At 44.4% G+C, this 23478-nt stretch overlaps 1 protein-coding gene across 9 annotated transcripts in view; it reads right to left on the reverse strand.

Moving 5' to 3' along the window:
* Cd44 (CD44 molecule (IN blood group)) overlaps nt 1-23478 on the reverse strand; it is an 81490-nt gene that overhangs the window by 45757 nt on the left and 12255 nt on the right. For all 9 annotated transcript variants that reach the window (XM_027936736.2, XM_027936731.2, XM_027936728.2 and 6 more), the window contains exon 2: nt 2566-2731. In XM_027936736.2, coding sequence (XP_027792537.1) covers nt 2566-2731 — 166 coding nt within the window. The remainder of the gene's footprint in view (nt 1-2565; nt 2732-23478) is intronic.

Here is a 23478-nt window from a genome sequence, read left to right on the forward strand (position 1 = left end):
AGTTTCTAAGCACACAGAGCTCATTACGTCTATGTTGTAACGATAGCTCGCATGACTAATTCCTCCTCTGAACCAACAGACTGATTTTCCCAAAGTTTTCTTAGCTGGGGAGGGGGAGTGTCACAATTAAATGTTAATAGGTTTTCATGTATCTGAGTGTTGCTACTGATCAGGGCGGGGCAAATGAAAGAAGAGAAGCTGCTGAGGTTTTATTCTTACCCGTGAGACTCTGCTATCTGTCCTGTGGCAGGTGTCTGATTCAGAGCTATCTGAGTGAAATTATGGAAAGGAGTTTTGCAACACTTAATACTAGTGACAGGTGAAATGATCTATTTCTTTGGCTTGGTTTTGCTTTTTTCTTTTTGCTAAATAATACTCCTTGGTGAACCTACCTCCCCACTCACCCTACCGCATCATGTCACATTGACAAGGAAGTACAACACTAATGTTCTAGAACACACACTTGCTTTGTAAATTATTACTGATATTTTCTCATATCATGTTGTCTGTGAATTTTTTTTTTTTTTGGTACTGGGGATTGAACTCAGCGGTGCTTAACCACCGAGTCACATCCCCAGCCCTTTTTGTATTTTATTTAGAGACAGGGTCTCACTAAATTGATTAAGTTGCTGATGCTGACCTTGAACTTGCAATCCTCCTGCCTCAGCCTCCTGAGCTGCTGGGATTACAGGCATGCACCACCATGCCTGGCTATCTGTGATTTTTATGTGGTACACTATATACAAGCTGAGGATATTAAAATTGGTGTGTGTGTGTGTGTGTGTGTGTGTGTGTGTGTGTGTGTGTGAGAGAGAGAGAGAGAGAGAGAGAGATGCATACTTAACTCCCCTCTTCCCCTCAGGAAAGCTTGATCACTAAAATCTTGTCCTGGGCTCAGACTAAGGAGACCAAATCCTGACTCCTGTGCAAGCTGTGTGATTCAGGAAAAGCTGAGGAATTTACCTAAGCCTCAGTTCTTTATTCATAAAGCAGGGTAGTAAAATCAATCCACAGCATGGTTTAAAGACTAAGTGGAAGATGTAGCAGGGCTCCCAGCACCTCGGCACTCCCTGATGGCCCTGACAACAAGATCTCCTCTTGGTTTCAGCATATGAGACCACCTCTCCGTCTCTCAAAAGACTTGTCTATATTTCACAGTCAAAGTGCAACTTACTAAATCCACTTTCTTAACCTAGTGGCCTAGTCAAAGCCAAATTCAAACAATTAACCTTGGGTATCCAATAAATGGATTTTCTAATTGGTCTTCTTTCATCTCAGTTTCCGTAGGTACAGGAGAAATCTTCCTCCCTCTGCTCCTTTTACATTCTCCAGACTTAGCTCTGTATAGACACAGAGATGTCAAATACATCTGCTCTTTGTTTCAGAGTGTTACTGCTTGAGAGTACTTTCTTCCCTGATGCAAATGTTCTGCATATAATTTGTGTCCTTCAATACAATAACCACTTGCCATTTGTGGCTAGTTGAGCATTTGAAATGTAGCCAGAGTCACTCAAGTTTTCATATTTTTTAATTTTAATTAATATAAGTAGAAATCAGCACATGTGGTTAATGGCTACCATATGAGAACCATCATAGACTAAAGATTTTCCCCTTCCATTTTAGGAAAAGAATCTCAGCTACCTCTCATGAGGTGAATGCATGACTGTACCCAAGGGCAGGGGACAGCAGCATTTAACTTACACTTAGTAGTTTTCATAAAAAGTACTGTAGCTTGACTTTGCAAAAGCAGCCTGTGTGTATGTGTGTGCATTGAAGAGAAAGGGGACCCACTTTTCCGGAACCACAAGCTAGAGTGGAAACTTCAGAGGGTTTACTAACATCACCCTGACCTCTTGTAGTGAAATTAATCCAAACCAGGCACTCCGCTGTGGTTGTCACCATGGCTTGCTCTTTGTGTGCAACCTTGCCATAATAATTTTAAAAATAAGGCCCCTGCCTGTTGTGATTACCTTAGAACAAACGAACAAACTGATTTGAGGAAAGCTCTACAGAGCACTGGGGTCCCTGAGGCATATAATGATGTATCTTAGTGGAACATGTGCTAAACTATTTCATGGCTATTTATTGACTTTTTCAAACCAAAGCAACATAAACACACACACAAACACACACACACACACACACACATACACGTTTACAAAACATGCTTTGGGCCAAGTTTGCAGGGCCAAGACTCAACCAGCCACATATTTATTTTAAACACTGTTATTTGGTTTACGTTTTCTTGTGGTTCCGACAATGATATTGCATGCTTCTTCAAAGCCAGGAGAGCGCTGTGGAAGCACATTACCCAAGAGGATTCCAACCGATATGACCCTTCACGTCTTCCTCAGGCCTCCCTCTCTATGACTCACAAAAGTGTCTTTAGCTGACTTGAAATTCCAGTTGTCAGGCTGGTTTCACATGGACTTGGCCAAATTAATAGGTGGGGCTGACTGGTTAGGTAATAATCCATTCAGCTGCCAGGGAGGGGCCTTCAGTTCTAAGCCCCATCCCCTGGACCCAGACCACTGGCTTTCCCAGTGGTGGGTGCTGGTCCCTTACCTGCAGGTCTCAAATCCCTTGGCTAGAGCCTGTTGCATCTGGGCCATGGTGGGCAGGGTACTGTTGAAAGCCTTGCAGAGGTCAGGTGCCTCCGTCCGAGAGATGCTGTAGCGACCGTTTTTCTCCACATGGAATACACCTGCGTAGCGGCAGGTTATATTCAGATCTGTAGGATGAAACAGAAACGTCAGTTCTTTTGCAGACTATACTTTGCATCAAAATAGATGAACAATAGGAAGCTTCATTTTAGGGAAGACTCAGGAAATATTCAAATAAACATCTCTACTGACCAGAGCCTTCAAGATTCACTCAGGCACATCAAAGGAACATTCCATAAGTTCAAATTTGAGATGAGACATGGTAAATAAAGCACATCATGCTTACGGTCCCCATTGGTTACTACCCAAAAGAGTTTTTTTTTTTTAAAGCATCTGATTTAAAGTAACACAAACTCATGGAAACCTTACAAAATTGAGGAAAATAATGAAGAAAAACAAGAGTACCACTGAGAAAGCCAGAGCCTTTTGCTGTATGAACACACATCCCACATGGAACACCTATGCGTATGTATATGTACACACATATGGCTGCACAGTGGAAATAGTACTAGATACACAGTCCTATATTTGGGAATCTTGTTTCACCTTAACCTTCAGAGCATTATTGCACACTCGAGTGTGATTGTCTCCTCACCCATAACCTCCAATGCCTTCTGGCTGTACCCAGAACAAAGGTCCTCATCATGGCAAGACCAAAGCACTCTGGCTCCTGTCTCCTTCTCCAGCCTCAACATGGCTTGCTCTGCTCTAAGCATAAAGCTTTCCATCAATTCCCTCAGGTACTTTGGCTCCTTAGAACACACACCTGCTTTCCCTCTGCCGGGAAAGTTCCATCCTCAGTGATTCACATGGGTGGTTCATGTTTATCATTCAGGATTTCAACTTTATGACCCCTTCCTTTGGAGTCCTTCTCTGATCACTCTTACCAGCCCCCAGCTTCTCCCTCTCCTTCCGCTGGCTTTTGGGGTCTGCATAACAACATGCTCATCCATTTGGACATTTGGCCCTTTGTCTGCCTGAAGTGAGAGTCTAAATAGCAAAGGCCTTTCACTTGTTTGCAGCTGTATCTCTAGCATCTATAACAGTGCCCAACAGAGAGCGGAGGCTCCTCAGCTATCTGTCAAATGAATGAACGACTCCTTGAAATTTCCTCAAAAACACATCTTTAATATAGCTACAGATCCATGGCCTGCTATTTGTTCCCAAGAATTAATGGCATTGAAAATGAAGCTCAACTGCTCTCCAGTGGGTAAATGACTATTTAACATGAAGAATTCTGTGAGTTTTTGTAGACATTGCTCTGAAATCTCAGTCAGGAGCTGGAAATCATCCTGGTTCTGCATGATTCTGTAACAATCTCAAAAGACTTCAAAGGCCTTAATTGAAAACTCAATACTCTTTTGGAAGTCTATTATCCCCAGTCTGCATGTGAGTAAACTCCACCCAGAAAAATGAAGTCATTGGAATTGGCCTGGTGAGGTTCCATTCCTTCTGAGCACTTCCTTGAGACTCAGGGCCTGTCCTTCTCTAGGAGACAATGGACAAACGCCCAGGTGCCACGTAGGGCAGCATTCTGTTAGTTAAGACATAGAATGACAAGGTTGGCTTCAAGCCAGACTCCAGGCTTTTCCCTTGGGCAAGTCCAAAGAAAGTTGGGAAAATTCTACTTATTTATCAATAAGAAAATTGAGGTTCAGATAAATGAGTTGCCTAATAAAATGAATATTTCCATCTAGAATCATAGGCTCCTCCTGAATCCCAGTTGCTTTATCCTGCCTTTCTGAGCTGACAGCTGTGGAAGAGATCTTTCACAGCGGTATCCTTAGGTCCCCAGCTCCTTTGGGGCTGTGTTGCCTCAACTTCAGCAGAACTCTGAGAGGTGAGTTTTATGTATTATTTATAGGTGAAGAAACCAAAGCTCAGAAAAATTGAACAGCTTCCCCAAATCACCCAGCTACTAAATGTTAGAGCTAGAAAACAATCCCAGGTGTGTTTAGCACCAAATGCATGCTTTGAACTGCTTTGTGGAGGTCCTTTTATGTCACTAGACCAGCTATAGGAAAGGGAGAGGCACATGTGAATGGTTGCTTCATGATGAGAAGGATAAGGTCATTCTTATGGAGTTGCATAGGTGACAACTAACTGCTCTCCCTGTTAGAGCCGAAAAGAGGTTCCAAACTCTAGAAATCAGTGTTCAGCAAATTAAAAACAGGAGAACTATTAAAATTCTACATTATCTTTTCTTATTCTGAAAATAGTAAAAGAAATAAGAAGTGGCACTTGAAAAGACATAAGCCAACGTCAACTGTGTTTTCTTTTGTTTGTGTCATTAGGAAGTGGGTGCTTAAAGGAAAAAACATCAGGGCTGGGGTTGTGGCTCAGTGGTAGAGCGCTCACCTAGCAGATACGAGACTCTGAATTCGATCCTTAGCACCACATAAAAAAATAAATGAATAAATAAAATAAAGATATTGTGTCCAACTACAACTAAAAAATAAATATTTTTAAAAAATCAGAATCAGCGAAATACAAAATATGCTCTTGTGCAGAGTGTTCCTTATCAGGTTTGATGGGTCCTCCTAGACCACTCCTGCAACACTTGGCTAATGAGGCAATGAGAATGAGGAGGAAGGAAATGCACAGGCCCTTTTGAAATACTATTTGTTTTTACTGACATTTTCACCTTGAGTCTCAGTTGGCCAATCTCACAAAGGGAACCTGTCACTCTGTAACCTTTCCGGGGCCTTTCCTTGTCCAGCATGCAAAAGAAAAACAAAACATCCCAATCAGCTTCTTGGAGGGGAGGCTGCCAGGGGAGGCCTCCGTCAGATGCCAGGAGAGACAAACTACCTGCTCCTGGCCCAGGTGGCTGCTGTCACTCCCAGGTTAAAAATAAAGTCTGAGGCTAGACAGTGGTTTGGAGCCGAATGGCAATTTCTTGCTTATCAAAATCAATTCTAGCTTGCCACCTGGCAGACAGAATATGTGAATGTAAGAGAAATCAATGCAGGCTGAGATTTTTGAGTAAAATCCCTTGAGTTCCATATGTAGCACCCGATGTAACTTTATAGACAGTACCGGCATGCATTGGGGGAGCATGCTGATATGCGTGTAAGCGAGTATGTAGGCTTGCGGCCAGCCGAGACAGGATGAAACAGAGAACCTCAACCTTCAATTCTGCAAGACTCTGAGGCTTAAACAGGGCCTGATACATTGTAGGTATCCATACAGAGCTACTGAATGCAGGAAGAAATTCTTGGCAAAGTGAAAAATCCCACAGCTTGCATTTATGTTAACTCACCAGAAGTTTCCACTCCTAACTCTGATGGCATTCAAACCTTTAGGAATTGTAAAAATGAAGTCAACTGTCATGAACATTCACAGTCCCTTTCCTGTAAGTCCCTCTTGCCTTAAAAAAGGGACCAAGCCTTCGGGGCTGTGTATCACACAAGCCCTGACAATTTAGGAAGATGTTCCAACAGGCTTCTTTAACACTTATGAAAACCCAAATTATCACCCTAAAGGATGTTCACAATACCAACAGCAATAATCATAGCTAATACTTATTATTCACTTATTACATACATACCAGGCACTTTTGTGAGCATTTTACAAGTACTAATTCATCTTATCCTTAAACAACCCTATGAGGTGGTCGATATTTTCATCATCATTTTTCAGATACAGAAACTAAGGCACAGAGCAGGGAAGCTATTTAAAAAACAAAAAAAAAAAAAAAAAAAAAAAAAACAACACCTAAGTTCACAGAGGTTAATAAGAGTGGAGCTAAGACCAAATCTAACCAGCCTGAACTCCAGGTGCCCACAAACTTTGCCACTGCCCACTCCTCTAACCTTGAGCTAGGCCATTTTTTTTAAAAACCCTGACCTCACCAAGGCATAGCTGACAATAGTCCCAAGACTTAAGTAGCATTAAAGTAAGGGTAACATTTGAGCCTCATGGATCACAGAACACCTCTGGATAGGGTGGCAGTGTCCACGGCAATGGTGCGAGCCATGCTGCCAACACGGCAAGAAGGACTCCTGAGATATTTTCATGTGTCTTCTGAGAAACAAAGAGTGCATTCAGGATCCACTCTGACTCAAGAAGTGAATGTTAAGTGGCTGATTGCATCTCTCCAACAAGCCTCTGCAATTGGAAATAAAGTTAGGTTTTCCATTGAACCCTCTAGTCTCCAATAAATCTCTTGAATCATGTAAGGAATAATCTGTCCCAAGCCCCCCTTCCCCCACACACACTCTGAGAGATGGAATAGGCCCAATGGAAAACATTGACTCTTTGAGGCCACTTTCAGATTCAGAGGGAAGGCTCCACAATGACACCCAACCTGCAGAATGCTCATTACAAGGAGTCTCATCCACCCAGGTGGGCTTGTGACCTGTCAGGAAGACCAAGGGAAGGAGCTCTTCCAGACTCCACAGCCTATAGAGCCCAATTCCATCACTGAACCCACTGAGGGTTGATGGTTCAGCTTACTTGGGACCTGGCCAAAGATGCTTTGGGCTCAGATCTTTCCTTCGCAGCTAGTTTGTTACGTAACGCCTCAGATGCTCAGCCTCCTCTTTGATGGAATGACAATACCAACCTCTCAGTGTTTGAGGGACTATTTCGTGACATATGTCAAACACTTGATATGGGGCTTGGCACTTAATAAACAGAGCCAATGGATATTGCAACTTATTATCTGCCTTAAGTACTTTAGCTAACTCAAATATCATAAAAATTCTATGAGGTAGGCACTACTCTCAAATCCATTTTTAGGAAAGGAGGAAATTGAGCCCCAAAGTGGTAAAGTAAATCGTCCCAAAGTCATCCAAGTGGGAGAGCTGGAACTCTATCCTGGCTCCTGTTTAAATTTATCATCACTTGATAAGCCACAGATGACCAATAACACCACTAATCTTATCCATAGCTTCCCCTAAGCTTCAGAACAAGAAAAATAAATCTCACTAATAAAATCACCCACACACATTTCAAAACTTTGCCTACATTGTGGAGCCTGTGAGAAATAGGCTTCTTGGTCCCGTCTAGTCATTTCCCAAGTAGTAGAAAATCACAAGCAACATCTTCGAGGAGGAAGTAATTATTGTGTAATTTTCACTCAGGTTGCTATTATGTACATCTTTCCAAACTTGCTTAAGAAGCAAGTGGAAGTATTCACACAGCTAGAGAGTGACAGAGCTGGGTGACAAGAGGTGTTCCACCTGGAATCCAGAGGCTGGTCTTCAAGGGCTCTGTGAACCCGTGAGACTGTGTGTAAGACTGGGTGTGTGTGAACTCATGGGCACAGGTGATTTGATGGCATACTGTCCCTGGGTCTCAGGAGTTTCTCAAAGAAGTCTGTGACGGAACCCAGTAAAGAGTATAACAAATTGTTATCTTTGGTCATCAGGAATTCAAGGATTCTGGAATTTTGCAAATCCCTGCGGGCTTCACAACAGCTAGGACTATCTCTCTCTTCCTACCGTTATCTACCCAGTACTCCATATAGCTGTCTGGGGCAAGCAAATGAGAACAAATGAATGAATAGATGAGTGAGTGAATGAATGAATATGAATGAATGCCCCCCCCCCGCCCCCGCCACAAACACACAGGACAAGCAGACTTAGGAGGCAAAGAAGGATGCCTCTCTGGTCCCTTCCCTACATATATCTAGTGCAAGCCCTATGAAGACCTCAGGAAGAAGACATGCCACCATACTGTGCCCAAAGACAGAAGGTGACTTCTCCAAACCTCACTTCTCTTAGTAGTCCTAAATGAAGGATTTTTTTCTCTAAGGAGTCAACCAAATGTGCCTGGTCCCTGTCTGTCATCTCCACAGGAGGGATGAGGTAGAATTAGGCATCTTCCTCCTAATTTGGTTGTGGAATCAGCTATGTGTGTGGAGATGAGGTGTTGCTTTATCTTGAAGGTGAGAGTCAGACCCGTTCTGGCGACTCAATGACTTGTCTAATTCCCACGCTCACTTATCACAGACCAGGAGTGATAACATCAGTAGGTGTAGACATTATCTATTCTGGTTTGAAAGTTTTCAACATTTTACACTAAATAACTCATTTTATTCCCGTGAAGACACAGTGGGCACTTTTATTATCTCCATTTTTCTTTTGAGTTAACCTATTCATGGAGAAGTCACAAGTTAGGTCCCTGGTAGAGTCAGGTTTCAGACCAGGCTGGTCTGGCTGATCCCTTCATAAGTGTTCAATGGCAGCTCATGCATGGGACAGATTCTAAAACTAGAAGAACCCCACCTATTCTCCACGTGGTTTTTAAAGTGTTGGGAGGTGATCATTAAAAGAGAGCTCAAGAGAGAACAACTTGAGCTTATTGAATATCTTTTAAGAACAGACTTCCCTTGATTCTGGATCATAAGGCTTCAAGGGCAGGGCCTTCGCCCCAGGGCCTGGTGAGGCATCAGTGGAAAACAACTTCACTAACGGAACATCCACCCTCTCCCAGGGGGAGAAGTTCTACAGTCCTATGTTCACTGGCTTTCCCGACAGTAAGTCAGCTACCTTGCTCTGTTCCTGCCCTTTGCCCTTCCCATGGTGTCTTTGGGAATTGAGAGTCCAATCCTAGCTACAGCCCTCAAGCCACTTGCCATTTACAGCCTAAGTGCTCTAGTCACAGTCAGGCAGAGCTATGGGGAGAGGACCCTGGGATTCAGAGTGAGCCCAGCGCTGGGTTGCCACACCATGTTACCCTTGTGACATTTTGAGATGTCTACTGCCCAACCCAAAGGTCTAGACAGATCAAGTTTAGGCTCCAGGCTGATCGAGCTGGAACCTGGCACCCAACTTTAGGCTGACTGCATCCAACTTGATGGGACTCCTGGGAGTCAAGCCACACCAACCTCTTGGGCAGTGGCAGCCCCAGGCACTGGTGAGCTCGCCACATTTTTCACTTTTATAGGAGTGATCATTAAAAAGCCAGGATTCTGTTTCTGTCTTCTGATTTGCTGAACTTGTGTCCAAAATGGAAGATGATGCAACTCAGAAACCTACGTGAGCTGATTCTGATTAGACGTGGGGAGGGAAAGGGCCAAATATGTTTTAAAGCATTATTGCTACTTAGATCTTCCATGTTTAGAGCCAGGAAGAACAATAGAGAGACAAGAGAAAATTAAATCAAGAATGACTGAGCATGGTTTCCCACACACAGTTATGAGAAAAGCAGAACCTCAGGGGACCATAACTGCAGACTCCTGACTCCTTGTCCAGGGCTCTTGCCACCAAAATCTCTGTTATAAGAGGTTCGAGCAAGTTGATCCCAATAAAGCCACAGCCCTGCTGTCTTAACAGGACATGAAGAAGTCTTTCTGTTCTTCATCTGTTTGATGTCTTCAAAGTCCAGAAGTCTCCCTCTGGGAATCTTTTGACTCTTTCAAGCTATTACAGCCCCTGCTGCCACCCAGGCCTGCCAGTCCAGGAGGCTGGCAGCCTTTCTGCTGCCCCCATGTCACTTGCTCCCATCTCCTGACGCCCATGTGATGGGCACTTAGTGAAAGGAGATATTGTTCAGCATCTGCTTCCAAATGAAGCCAAAATCACACTTGGTGGCCGAGTCGCCTTTGGCTGTCCAGTGCAGACCATGAGTCTCGAGTGACTCAGTCTCTCCCGGAATTGCCCTGGAGGTGGATGAGGGTTTTAATGAGCAGAGAAAACAGTCATACACAATCATACCAGGGGAATTTCCTCCAGAATGTGTTCTGGGTTGCTTTCAACTGAGCCATTCATCTCCTGGTACTTAGAGAAGAAAGTTGCCCCAACTTCTTGGCTAAAGCCCCAGGTCTCTTGGCCTCTTGTCTGTGGAGCATGGAAACTGTTGTGGCAGCCAAATCTGTACGGGTAGGGCCCACCATATCTCCACTCTATCAGAGAACTTTCCAAAGGGTTCTCTCAACTGTTTCCCTAGTGTTCCCCTAGCTCTTCAGCCAAGGCCTCCACAGAACCAAACTAACACATAATCTAGAAAAATATTGGGTTGCTTTCCTCGCCTCAAGTGCAATTATGGGACTTGGATACTGAAAGCCTGCTGAGGCCCCCACTCCTGAGCCTGAGTCCATAGTCTTCCTGGCAAAGGACATTAGGTGCCCTGAATGGTTGCCTCCGTGCACAAGAATTCTGTAAGGCTAAGTGGTCCTTACAGAGCAAATCTCCAGGAAGACAGATGACAGAAAGAAACCACAGTGTGTACCTTGTATGTTGCCATGGCAATCAGGAAATCCACTGTCGTCAAAACCTTTGTTTTCTTCTTTTTTGGATCTTATTGATTTAGCAAATTGACTAGCACAAACCCAGGATGTGGTCAATAATCTCAGAAGGCATCTCAGGGACCACATAGGGGTTTTCCTGTTCTACATAGAAAAAGGATCGTTCCCCTTTTTTATAATTATATATATATTTTCTGGGTAGTTACAGCAACTGCCACATCATCTAATTTGTATCCAGTTTCTTTTCAGGTCTGCAGCCAGAACTTTAAAGAAATAGTTAACTTTAGATGGAGAGAAGTACCTTGTGAGAGTCGAGAAAAAGGAGAAACTATTACTCACAGGTAATAACTGCATTTCAGGGGTGATTAATAGGTCATCGACGTGCTGATGAGCCAGGGGCTCTATCTGGGAGTAGGATGCACTGATTCTAGCCTAAATCCTGTTAATTATAATCTACATGACCTCGAGTAACTCACAGTAGCTCCTCTGGGCACACCTAATCTTCCTGCCTCCCAGGATGAAATAAGAAGTTAGGAAATCCTTGGAGCTTGTAGGAAAAAATGGGGAGGGTAACTACGCATGCTTGGGACAGTATGAAATCTCAGAAAGCTTCTCAAAAATCACATATGAATTGAGACCCATTTAAGTCTCACCCTCTGCTGAATGGAACGGATCAAAGTGTGGCAGATAGTCTTGCCATGTCGGAGTTTCCTTTGCCAATTATGAAGCACTTTCATACCCAAAAGAAGCCTTATAAAATCCAGAGAGTAGAAGCAATGGACTCATTTTACAAATGGAGAAATAGGATTAGGAGACTTAACGTCTTACAGAGTTTGAAGAACCCAGGTGTCAATGCAGATTCCCCAGGTCCCCTGGGTTTCCCCATTACCTCCTGGGGCTGCTGCCCTTTTGCCTTGGTTTGTCCACAGGCTAAAGGGAGCAGTAACTGCACTCAGAGAGGACAGTGACAGTTTTCAGACTTTCTTCCCCTCCCCACCATGATGTATCCGGCAGAACTACATGATGTATCAGGCTGATCCACCAGCTACTCATTCTCCCCCGGTGCCCACATTACCCACCGAGGTCTGGCTATTCCCTAGGATGCAACATGGACCAATCTAGAAATCAGTGCAGTAGGGACCAATCATAGCCATGATGATGATTATCAGGAAGTCCTGCAATGCACCAGGAGGGTCAGTCACCCATGTCATGGCTATGAAAAGAGATGGTCAAGCAATTTAATTTGCACAGGGTCCTATGGTCAAAGGTAGCAGCTCACAGGAAATGCATCCTGCAAACATGCTGTGGGGGTGATGTAGGCTTAGCATTATTATTTTTATATTTTTCCTCACCATATCAGCATAAAAATACTTTGCAACTTACAGTTATAAAGATAAAGATTATCCTTTGTTCACTGGGCAGAGAGGAGAGAGCCAAGTCTGAATTTCCAATCTACTCTATGGGAACTGGACCTGGATGAACAGTGGGCTTGACAAGATTTATAGAATCAGAAACTCAAGTGAGCCATTTGTCCTTTAAGACAGAGCCACACCATTGGAGGGGAGAAAGGCCACCCCTAGTTCCCACAGAGCCCAGCTTTATCACACAGTCCACAGCATCTCCAATCTCGATTGTCTTTCCTCTTGCCTTTCTTTTAGTCTCTTTTCCAGTGAGAAAGAGAGGATTCTGGAATGTATGGAGCTGCTCCTGTGTGGCAATGTGGTCCAGGCATCTAACCAGATGTTATTCCACATAATTCTCAGAGCAGCCTTGAGAGACCCAATTATCATTCCCACTTCACAGACGAACTGAGTGAAGTTCACAGCACAACTGGCCCAGGATCCCACTAGGAAAGTGGCCAAAGGCAGGAGTCAGACTCCAGAATGACACACGATCTCTGACAGGAGTCAGTCAAGACTTGGTATATCAAAGCCACAGCTGTCTGCTTGGCAAGCACAGAAGCTCACACTGGGGACTTGAAATCCAAGAGACCTACAGGGCAAAAGGTATGATTGGGACACTGGGGTCCTGACAGCTCCTACAGTGAGCCCTGGCTGGGTTTCTTAGTCACATTAATACTAATGGAGCATCAACTATGCATCAGGCTCTCGGCAAGGGATACCTCATATTATCTAATTCAAACCCCATAATAGTTGTATGAGGTAAACACGATTCTATCACTAATTCTTTTTACAAGTGACAAAACTGAGGCTGAGAGAGGCTAAGAAAACTGTCCAAAGTTGCACTGTAGGGGGTCAGGAGACTCCCCCCTTCCTTTTTAGCCACCACATGTCAACACCTCTATTAACTGCTGCAATTTGAACAGTGTTGAGTTAATATTCCAATAACAGACAATACAACTGATTACTACCTTCTCCTTCCAGCGGGTAGCTAAGGGACCAAAAGAGATAGGGAGACTTTCCTAGAAAATGTCAGCCCTGCATTGGGACTTGAGGCCTGTGCCCAAATAGGGTTGACTCTCTAGGGACCTAGATAAGAGCTTGATGAATGGATTGGATTTCTGTCTGGCTGGGGTAGTGGACCAGTCAACGGCTCTGCTCTTCTCATGACAGACGGGATCTAGTTCAGATATTCCTCAGACTGATGCTTTTTAAGCCTCTACCCCCCACTTCCATCACTTCAACTCATAGGTAGGACAATGTCAGTCATTCTCCATTGGGTACTAGATGCCTATCATCCAAGTGGCCTCTTTGCCTGTCACGCAAAAAGGCTCATCCTAACACAAGTGAGTTGAGACACTTTTATAGAAATAACCACGATTTCATTTCAGGTTATAAGAAAACTAAGTCATTCATAAACCTTGACACTGGGTTGCCAATAGGACTTTATCTATAGTTTACTGATAACCAATTCTGAGTTACAGATGGGTTAAAAAAGAACAAAATTCATGTTTTTGGGTTATCCCTTTTCCTCTTCAATTATGTCAATGGGGAAGTGATGTGGCTACAAAAATATTTACTTGACTTGCAACAACAGAGCATTTCAAGTGGCTAAGTGGAGTTCTAGATTTTCATTGATTCTGAACTTGGAAGCTCAGAAAGTGCCAGGTGATATTTTAATAACCCAATCTCTCTCTTCTCATTTTCTGTCAAGTGCTTCAATGAACAGGGATGTGTGTGTGTGTTTGTGGGTGTGTGTGTGTGTGCGCGTGCAGCATGTGTGTACATGTGTGCACACACATGAGAAGCAAGAGCTCTGTTCCCAGTGCAATGACTCTGCTGTTGCTCGTTGCTCAGATGTTTTCGAGAGATACACAAACATTTCAAAGCAGGAGAGCCTGGATTGTGGGAATAGTTCAAAAATCTGGGCCAAAAGATTTCCAGGATTAGTACAGTTCCAATTGCCCTGTGCACGAAGAGCATGTAATTCATACCTCTTCCTGAGCTTTCAATCTGTGACATCCTATCTGTAACAGCAGATGCCAGTCTCAAATGCCAAGCTTCAGAGAACTTGTTGCTGACAAGCTTTTAAATACAGCTCTAGCTGTGGGGTTTGGACCAAAGTCTTTACCGTTTATTGCATGCTCAGCTCAAGTGGGTCAAACATAACTTCCTGATTTTAAGGAACATGACTTCAAATGATCCTTCTATGAAGCTCTTGAAGAAAATAAGGTGTTGATTTGCCTTCAAATAAATGGCCATGAACATGACAAGGGACCACATCCAGTAATAATGGCTCATTCTTTCCCCACACTGGAACTGAGTTCTAGAAATCTCTGGGTGAGGACAAATGGGCTTCTTCCTGTGAAATCTGTGCCTCCAGAAGCATCAGGAGCCCACTAGGCGTGGTGTAAGATGTCAAGTCACACCATCTTCCATATGTGTGCTATGAGCCAGCTATGACCCTAGATGCTGGGGACACAGATACCATCCCTGCCCTCAAAGGGTGAGGACATAGACAGTAAACAGACAAGTGGCCAATCTGTGAATGAGGTCATTTCTGGTACTGATGTGACAGAGAATGACACGGACTGCATGGACAGGTTGTTAGTGTGGTCTGATGCTCACTCTTCTGGGAAATTAAGGGCATATTTTATTTATTTATTATGGGGTTTTGGGTGGATCAGATATCTGGTAAAAGGAGCCCCACCCCCATACACAGATTAAATGAGATTTGGAAGTCACCTTTGCCTTGCACATAAAGAGATGTCCTTGGAGTTTGAGCTCAGCAGGGTAGACAAGCAAGAATTGGAAAGAAAAGACTATGACAACTAAATGGACTGACCTTGGGGACAAGAGTTTCATTTGAATCATATGCTGAGTACAGTGAGTGAAAGGAGGGCTGTGTCTGCCCCTTCTGTCTTAGCCTGAAAGTCAAGGCTATTCCATTCAGGCAGAGAGTTCCCAAAGAGCCCAACAGGGTGAAACTGTGATGTGTCACTCCCAAGCCCTCTAAAGCCTTCCAAGGACCTCTTGGGCCCTGGGCATCTGTGCCATTCAGTTTTTCACAGTAACTGGCGACTGCAGTGTTACCTGCATGGTATTTATTGTGAGATCATAACGGCTGAGGTCGTCTTTGGAAAGATGGGTCCTAGACTCAGCTCTGGGATGTTAAGCATGCCGTGATTTCTTAGCCTTTAAGTTTCAGTTTCTTCATCGGGAAAGGGAAAGTAATGCCTTTCTCTCCTGGGTTGCTTTTAAGGATTAAATGAAGAAATGCATCTAAAGCCCTTGGCAAAGTATCTGAATCTTAGAAAAGCACTTGGTACTTGATAGCTATTAGCCAACCATCTCAAAGATTAAAGGGTACTCAAGGCAGCCTGGATGGGGAGTGCCTCTCAGGCTAACTTAATTCTTGATTAACTGGTTGGTTGCTTACTGTATCCTTGGTCACAGCCCTTGGAGACCTCCAGCACTCCAGCTAACTAGGATTCAGGAGCCTAACTTTCCAGATGCAGTCTATATAATATGTGAAAGAGACAGATTGATAGAGACAATACGACAAATTAGAGGGAGATGCATAAAACGTCTACCTATAAAACTCAAGGAAAGACCTGCCACAAGTGGATTTAACCCATGGAACTAAAGCAGGTCCCCTTGGGACCAAGACTTATTCACCTTCACATCCCAGAATCCCACACACAGTATGATACCCAATAAATGTCTTTTTTTTTTAAGTGGGAAAAATATTAATTTGAAATTCCAGTGACACGGGGTTTGGTACCAAGCTGTTTACTGAGAAGCTGCAAGCACTTGGAGAAGTCATTTCGCCTCCCTGGGTCTCAGTTTCATCATCAGACAAGCCAGCGGTTGGATTTGATGGCCTCTAGGTCTCAACCTACCTCCCTGCCTCTGAGAGAAGCCTGTGTTTCCTCCTAACTTACCCTCGAAATACTACAGGAACCCAAATGGCTCCCTCTTACCCATGGGACAGTGGCATTTCACTGTATCGAGGTGGCTATGGCACAGAGGATAGCCAGGCAGGGTATTCTGGCCAGTAAAAAGAAAGAATAGACGAAACTAGAGAGAGAGAGCGCCTTGCTCTCAGATGACACCAAACAAAGCTTCTGAGCACAGAGGCCTACTGCTGGCCTCCTGGATGCTGGAGGGAACGAATGGTTTCTATTAAGAGGCGGGCACACAGTGACTGATTTCCTTAGAGAGGCTCTTTCTCAATTACTGCAAACATCACCAGTGCTCCTTGTGGTGCATTTCAGCATTTTTGGGCCAATTCAAAGCATTCTTCCTTCCTGAGACAGTCCTCAGGCACTGCTGAGCAGATGGCCCCTCCAATGGCTCCCTGATCTTTGGTGGTCTTGGAGGCCCCACAGCCCTGGGAAGAGTCTGGAGAGGGAAGTTCCCATCACCTCCTATCCCAAAGACGCTGACCAGTTTACATTATGTCAAGTCTCTTAATTCTCTAGGAGCCAAGAAAAAGAAAATCAAAATTCTTAGAAAAAGAGATCCTTGAGTTTTCAAGGCCTCCAAGTTCTGGGATTGAAAGATGAGTTTTAGCCCCATAAAGCTGAGTAGGAACTTGTAGTGTAATGTTAACAGGGAGAAGGTCACCCTGAATTCAATTCCAGGCCTGTACACAAGAGCTGAGCCATCTGAGGCAAGCACTTCCCCTCTATGAGCCTAAGTAGCTCAGCCTGTAAAAGTGGCTTGTACGAAATTCAGTCACTCATTCATTCCAGATATATTTGCTCAAAAAGAAGTGAAAGGGAGTTAGATAATATATGTTAAGAATCAGTATGCAGTAGGCATCATAGCAGGGACTCCATAGATGTCAATCTTTTCCTTCTCCCACCAGAAGATAAAACTTTGAGCAACCAGCCTTAGCGCTCCCAAATACTGAGAGGACCCTTAGGTTCTAAATTTATAATATATTTATGCCATCAAAAATCACTTACACTTTGACTATCTGCTATTTCGTGCCAAGCAACAGCCTAAAGCCACACTCATGAAATTAAAAGCAAGATGAGAACCTGCCTTAGATGCAAACACTCCCATTAAAAAGTGCAAAAGTCTTACTCACTTCTGAGGTGTGGCCTAGAGTGGTCGGACCCTCCTTCCTCTAGAGGAGAGCAGAACTAAGCAGTTAAAGAAAAATGAAGTGTTCTTGGAGATAAGAGAACTGAACTACCTAATGATTGACAGGACTTTTAGGTACTCAGAAGTGGCCCCCTCCCCGTGGGCAACCCACAGATTCCAAGCTGGGGCTTTAGGGGAGGAAGTAGGTTCCGGAAAAGTCCAGAATTCCCAGTATGAGAAGGAAGCTACCAAGTTAAACCACCTCTAAGGGCTCTTCTGTCTTCTGAGGCTGGGGAGAGCACTGTCAAGAAACACCTCCTCCTCAGAGGGAGGAAACTGCTATCTCCTCCTCCAGCCCCACCACCAACTGCCAAGACAGAAGGCAGGAAAGGCTTGATCCTGCTGAGACAAGCAGCCTGGGAGGTTGACTGTAATTGTGCAAGTAAAGACAGGACCTGGAGTGTGCGCCTTCATCTGCCTTCACCAGCTCCAGCAAAGCTTCCTGGAACATCCCGGCCTACCTTATCTGCTCTGCAGCAGTGGTTCCAGTAAGCACATGTGTGTGTCAGCACTCTGGGGTGCCCGCCCCAACAAATTAAAGGAGATTTTATTAGCAAACGTTATGCCCAGAAACGGAACGGAAATCTGTCAAAGGCAGCTGGAAGCCTTCTCAAGTGTGGCGGGAGCACAGTCCGGGTTGAATGGTGAAGGGAGAGGCCTATGATTGTTATGATCATAACAACCATCATAATTATTACTGTTGAGTGCTTACTCCATGCCAGAAATTCTACCAAGGGCTTCATGGACCCCCTCACATCAGTCCTAATACGATCCTAAGCTATAGGTACTATAATTCTGTTTTAAAGATGAGAAAATCAGGGCACAGAGCAGGTAAATGAATTGCTTAAAGAGACGTAATTGTTGAGTGACAGCACTCGAGTGTGGCTGTCACTACAGGGTCCACAGTGCTTTCTGAGCACCCAGGACATCAGAGGATCCCCAATAGCCCAGAGACTCAACTATGTAGGCTGGAGTAATTGTGCTCAGTTCTAGCCTTTAGAAGAAGATAAAGACCTGGTTTTGAAACAGTTTCCTGTGCCTGTTTAAAAAGGGGCCTGTTTCTGACCATATCCCAGGAGGTCTGGAAAGCTCTTTGGGGGAAGAAACCAGGTGGGTTTTTCAAAGTTTTCAACAATGCAAACAATGCGGAACACAAAAGTGGCTTTTGACTTTAACCATCCAAACAATATAAAAACAGAAAGCTCCAACAGGCTTCAAAAGGATGGAGGAGCCTGTGAGCTACCTGATGGTGCTTGTTGGAAGGGAGAAGGAGCTGCCACATGTCCCAGGAGGGACCTGCAGGGAGCTCCTCTCTCGGCCCCCAGTAAAGAAGGAGCCTGGTTTGCTTCCCTGAACCTTGTCCCAACTTTCTCCTTTCGAAACAGAGTTTCCCCCTTGTCCTTTACATCCATCCTACGTGATGAGATGTTGCATGTATTCGGCTTCCCTTGTGGGGCCCTTGCGGGAAGCCATGGGAGACGCTACTCTTAGACAGTGCCACTTAACAAAGCTGGCGAGAGAAGTAGGGAGGCACACAGCCCGGAGGAAGAAGGAGGAGAGAGAGGTGGCCTGCTGGCTGGCCCTCCCTCGCTCTTTACACACTTGTCTCTTATTGCAATAGGAATAAATAGAAGAGAGATGATGGAGAAATGGGTAATAGAGATGATAGACAGAGATAGATAATAGATGATAGAGATTAATAGATATAAAGTTATTTATTGGGGGGGGGGGTTACCAGGGACTGAACTCAGGGCACTCAACCACTGAGCCACATCCCCAGCCCTATTTTGTATTATTTAGAGACAGGGTCTCACTGAATTGCTTAGTGCCTTGCTGTTGCTGAGGCTGGCTTTGAAATTTTGATCCTCCTGCCTCAGCCTCCTGAGCTGCTGGGATTACAGGCAAGGGCCACTGCACCTGGCCGATAAAGTTATTATTAAAAGTTGAATTTGGAACTCCTAACCTGAATCCATCATGGTAAAACACAATCTCACCCAAACCTCCCCAACACTGAAGTGGATACAGGCCTTCCAAAAGAGAACCCCAATTCCAACTTTGTTCATTCAGCAAGGTTCTGTCCAGTGCCTCCATGTGCTGGACATGTGCTAGTAGGACCAGGGCTTCAGATAAGGCAGACAAGGTCACGGTAACATAAAGTTACAGTTCAGTGGGGAAGACAGATGTTAAACAAGTCAACCCCACAGCACGACAAGTATTCTAGCAGAAATGCCTGCTGCAGTAGAAAGCTTCTTATAATCGGAAGCCTTTCCTCTCCAGGGCCCTTGCTGTCCCCGTGGGAAGCCTCCCTTAGGAAATGCACTACAGCTTAGGACTGAAGGGTGGATTTAGAACTAGCTGGCCAGGCTAATGCTCAACAAGGCTCCCAGTCTGGAAATTCAGCCTCAAAATAAAGCATAAGTCATTTTGGCTTAATAGAATCCATTTCTTCTAGCTCTTCATGGTTAGATACTAAGAAGAACTGGCTTCCTTCCTGTGCAAGAAACAACCACATCTGTGAGAACCATCTTTAAATACATGTGAATAGAGTCATCATAACTTTAACTTTGTTTAAGTGTTAAAAAAAAAAAAAGTGAAAATCACAAAAAAAATTCCTGAAGGCCTCCCCCAGGATGTTACATTCATGTGCTAAGTGTATAGAAGCCGGGGACTGGCCCAGAAAACCCTCCTGTTAATTTTTGGGTGTGTTAAAAGGCCAAGATGTTGGACTCTTTGAGTTTTGAACTCAAAGAAACTATTAGGAAGGATTCTGCCTTTGAAAGACCAATTAATCCAAAATTCAATAGCCAATTCCAGACTCCTAAAAAACCAAATAAGATCCATGGGGAGCCAATGTTGTGTGGTGACATGAACATCAGCTCTGGGGTTCAAATCTCCAATCTGTCCTAATTAGCTATGACCTTGACTTGTAATGACCTTGGGAAAGTCATTAAGTTTCCCTCCCATACAAAAGAATGATAATGCCAACCACAAAATTAATGTAAAGACCAGATTAGATAATGGAGCAGAAAACACTTCACACCCATTAAAACACTCCAGTAGAAAAGTGTAATAGAAAAGGGAAGGCAGCCATATCTCTTGGGGGTCGTCATTTCATAATTTACAGGATGAGATGCTCATCCAAGGCCATGGTGATTGGTTGTTAATGGATCATAATAGTAGTCCTGGGGTGTGGTGCTATTCCAACAGTGCTGAAATGGCCTATTAAATACTGAGTTTCTAATAATAAAGTGCTCAAGTATGCAAAAGATAGACTATTGTTTGGAATTATAACAAACTTAAGGTTATTTCCTGAAGTTATTTCCTTTTATGGGAGAAAAGAAAGGATAAAGTTGTGACTACTATGACTGAGAATAAGCCAAAGACCATGTAAGCCTCAAATTATATTGTGTCTCCATGTGGATTCTATCCATTAAGTGTGTCTTCTCAGAAAAAAGAAGTGGAGGATGTGTATCAGGAAAGCAAGAACTTAGTTGTACCTTTTTTCTTTGGCCCAGATAGAGTTTCAAACCACAACTCCACCAAGTGGCTCTTACTAACTCTAATGCACATTGTTATCACTGCAACATGGTTTTCTTCTGACTAACCCAATTTTTGTCTGGAAACCCTCAACTTGTGCTTTGGGGGAGGGGAAGCCCAGACTCCTAGCTCCAGTGGACAGGTTGTGACTGACCTTGGTCAAGCATTAAGGTCCAGTTTCTCCTCATCAGGGACTGGTTAGGGATGTGATCCCACTTGTCCAGTGAGAAGTAAATAGAAGTTAATCAAGCACTTCTGGAAAAACCATTCCTCCAATATCAATATCAATATCACTGAACTCCCGGAATGGTCTTATCCCAGACTTCTTGTTGTGGAAGATAATACTTTAGGAGAGCTGATTGCTCTGTTACTTACACTGCACTGATAGCTGCAAACCAAGACCCAAAGGATAACAATCTCATAGTTTGATGCATAGATGGATCGCAGCTTCTCTTTAGTCACGGGAGTTATAACCCTCACTCTCCTATCCAAGTAAGTATATCTGACTCAATGTGGTGAGACAGATATTTGTGCCGTTAGTGGGGGATAACCTTGAATCTGTTCTCACTTACCAGACACAGTTGTTGACCATTGATCATTTGGATTAGTTGTTGCCTACACTCTACCAACTGTTACATATCTTTATCATTAACTGTGCATACATTTGACAGGATCTTAAATAATGCCACATCCGTATCACTGTTTTGAAAGAATCTGCTCTTGTCATCTCCCAAGAAGTCACCAGCAGCAAAGGAGATAAAACTCAGAGGCCCTTTTAGCCAGATGCTGAACATCCATATCCCAGAGTTCCTGCCTTTCCTCCTGCCTGGACACACGAGATGCACCTATAGAGCCACCAAAAGTCATTCTGCAACACCCTCCCCCTGCACACATATGCTAAGTAAACCCTGGTTCCAAGCTTCAGCTACAAGACCAAGAAAGTGTCAAGCAAATGGATGAGATTTAACCCTAAGCCAAAATTTAACACTCAAGATCCTAAGTCAGTTAGGACACCCTCCCCTTTCCCTGCCTAAAATGACTTCCAAACCACATGGCCCCCCTTTTCTCTCTTTCTCTAGAATTTGGGTTCCTATGCTCTTCCACCATCTGCTTCTAAAATCCGGAGTCGGCTCGGAGGGTCCCATGGTTCTCAACTCATCGTTGTCTGTTGCAGAGCAGATAGGGCAAACCAGTAGCAGAATTTTTGAGGAGTGAAACTTTGTTTTTCTTGCTTTCTTACTCAGAGGACCCAATTGTGAGGCAGTCAGGAGAGGGGACAGTCTAGTTAGAGATGCCGTGGGAAGCTTTGATCCCATCCTCAAACTGAGAGTTGAAAGGGTTCTGGGAAATCCAACAAGTGGGGTCCTCCAGGAACTATGGGGACCCGGCAAACACAGTCGATGCTCTTCACCCCGAGGTTCTAAGAGGCCTGGATTGGATGGGATCTCCCTGTTACATGCTTTCACAAGATCTTGTGTTTCTCCTTCATAACACTTACACAGTATAATTAAATAGGGCTTATTAGCTGTTTACCGTCTGTCTCGGCGATGGACTGTAAGCTTATCACGGAAGCGGCCGTGCCTCTCTGGTTTCAAGTTGTACCCCAATGCCTAGCAGAGCAGAACACACACTGGTGTTCCATCCACGCACGTTGAGTGAAAAACAGAATCATCTGAAAACCCCTGGTTGTTGATCCAACTCATAGAACTGCTCAGGGAGGCTGAGCAGAACCCAGTCCAGGTTGCTCTGGGGCCCTTTGGATCCAAAGGTTCATTAAGGCAAAAAGGATCAAAACAAATACCAAATAAGGACATGCAAGATAGTCACAGGAAACCAGGTCCAGCGCTGCGAGGGCTCCAGCGGAGGGGAATCACCTCACGGTTTCCCATTGTGTCACCAACACAGTTCATTGAGTCTTCCTCTGTTTGTGAACTTCAGGTCTCCTTGGGGGAAGTTTCAGCCCATTGTCCTCTTGCTCAATGCCCTCTCCTCTGTCATTTCAGAGGACAAAATGGAAAGGTCCGGGAGTCAGATAGTTTTGCTACTGAATAGTTGTGTGACCTCAAGCCAGTCCCTTGAAGTCCTTGAGGCTCTGTTTCCTTGTCTAGTCCAGTAAAACAATTTCTACCACCCTTTCCACTCTGACATGCCACCATCTTTGACTTTTGGTCACCAGGCCAGGCTAACTTCACACGGAGGGCCCTTCCTCTCTTTCTCTACTTCTGAGTGCTACTGTGTAGGCTCCATTCAACCTGAGCCTCCAAGCTGACCCATCAACCCTAGCAAAGCATCTGAGAAGCTTCTATGGAGTTACCCCCCAAAAGGCATTGAGACCCATCTTGGCAGAGTACCTGGTCCCCTGCCAGCCTGAATGAATTTTCATGCCTCAGGAAATGGCCACAACCAAGATGTCTGAGCCAGGACTGGGCCCTCCTAGATAAGCAGGGGATGGCAGGCAGCTCCCAGAAGGTGGGTGAGCATTCCGAAGAATACAGTTTCAATGATTGGGGTCATCCAGCGACAGGAGCCA

Source organism: Marmota flaviventris, chromosome 9 (assembly GCF_047511675.1).
Source record: "Marmota flaviventris isolate mMarFla1 chromosome 9, mMarFla1.hap1, whole genome shotgun sequence".
In the NCBI taxonomy this organism is placed as follows: domain Eukaryota; kingdom Metazoa; phylum Chordata; class Mammalia; order Rodentia; family Sciuridae; genus Marmota; species Marmota flaviventris.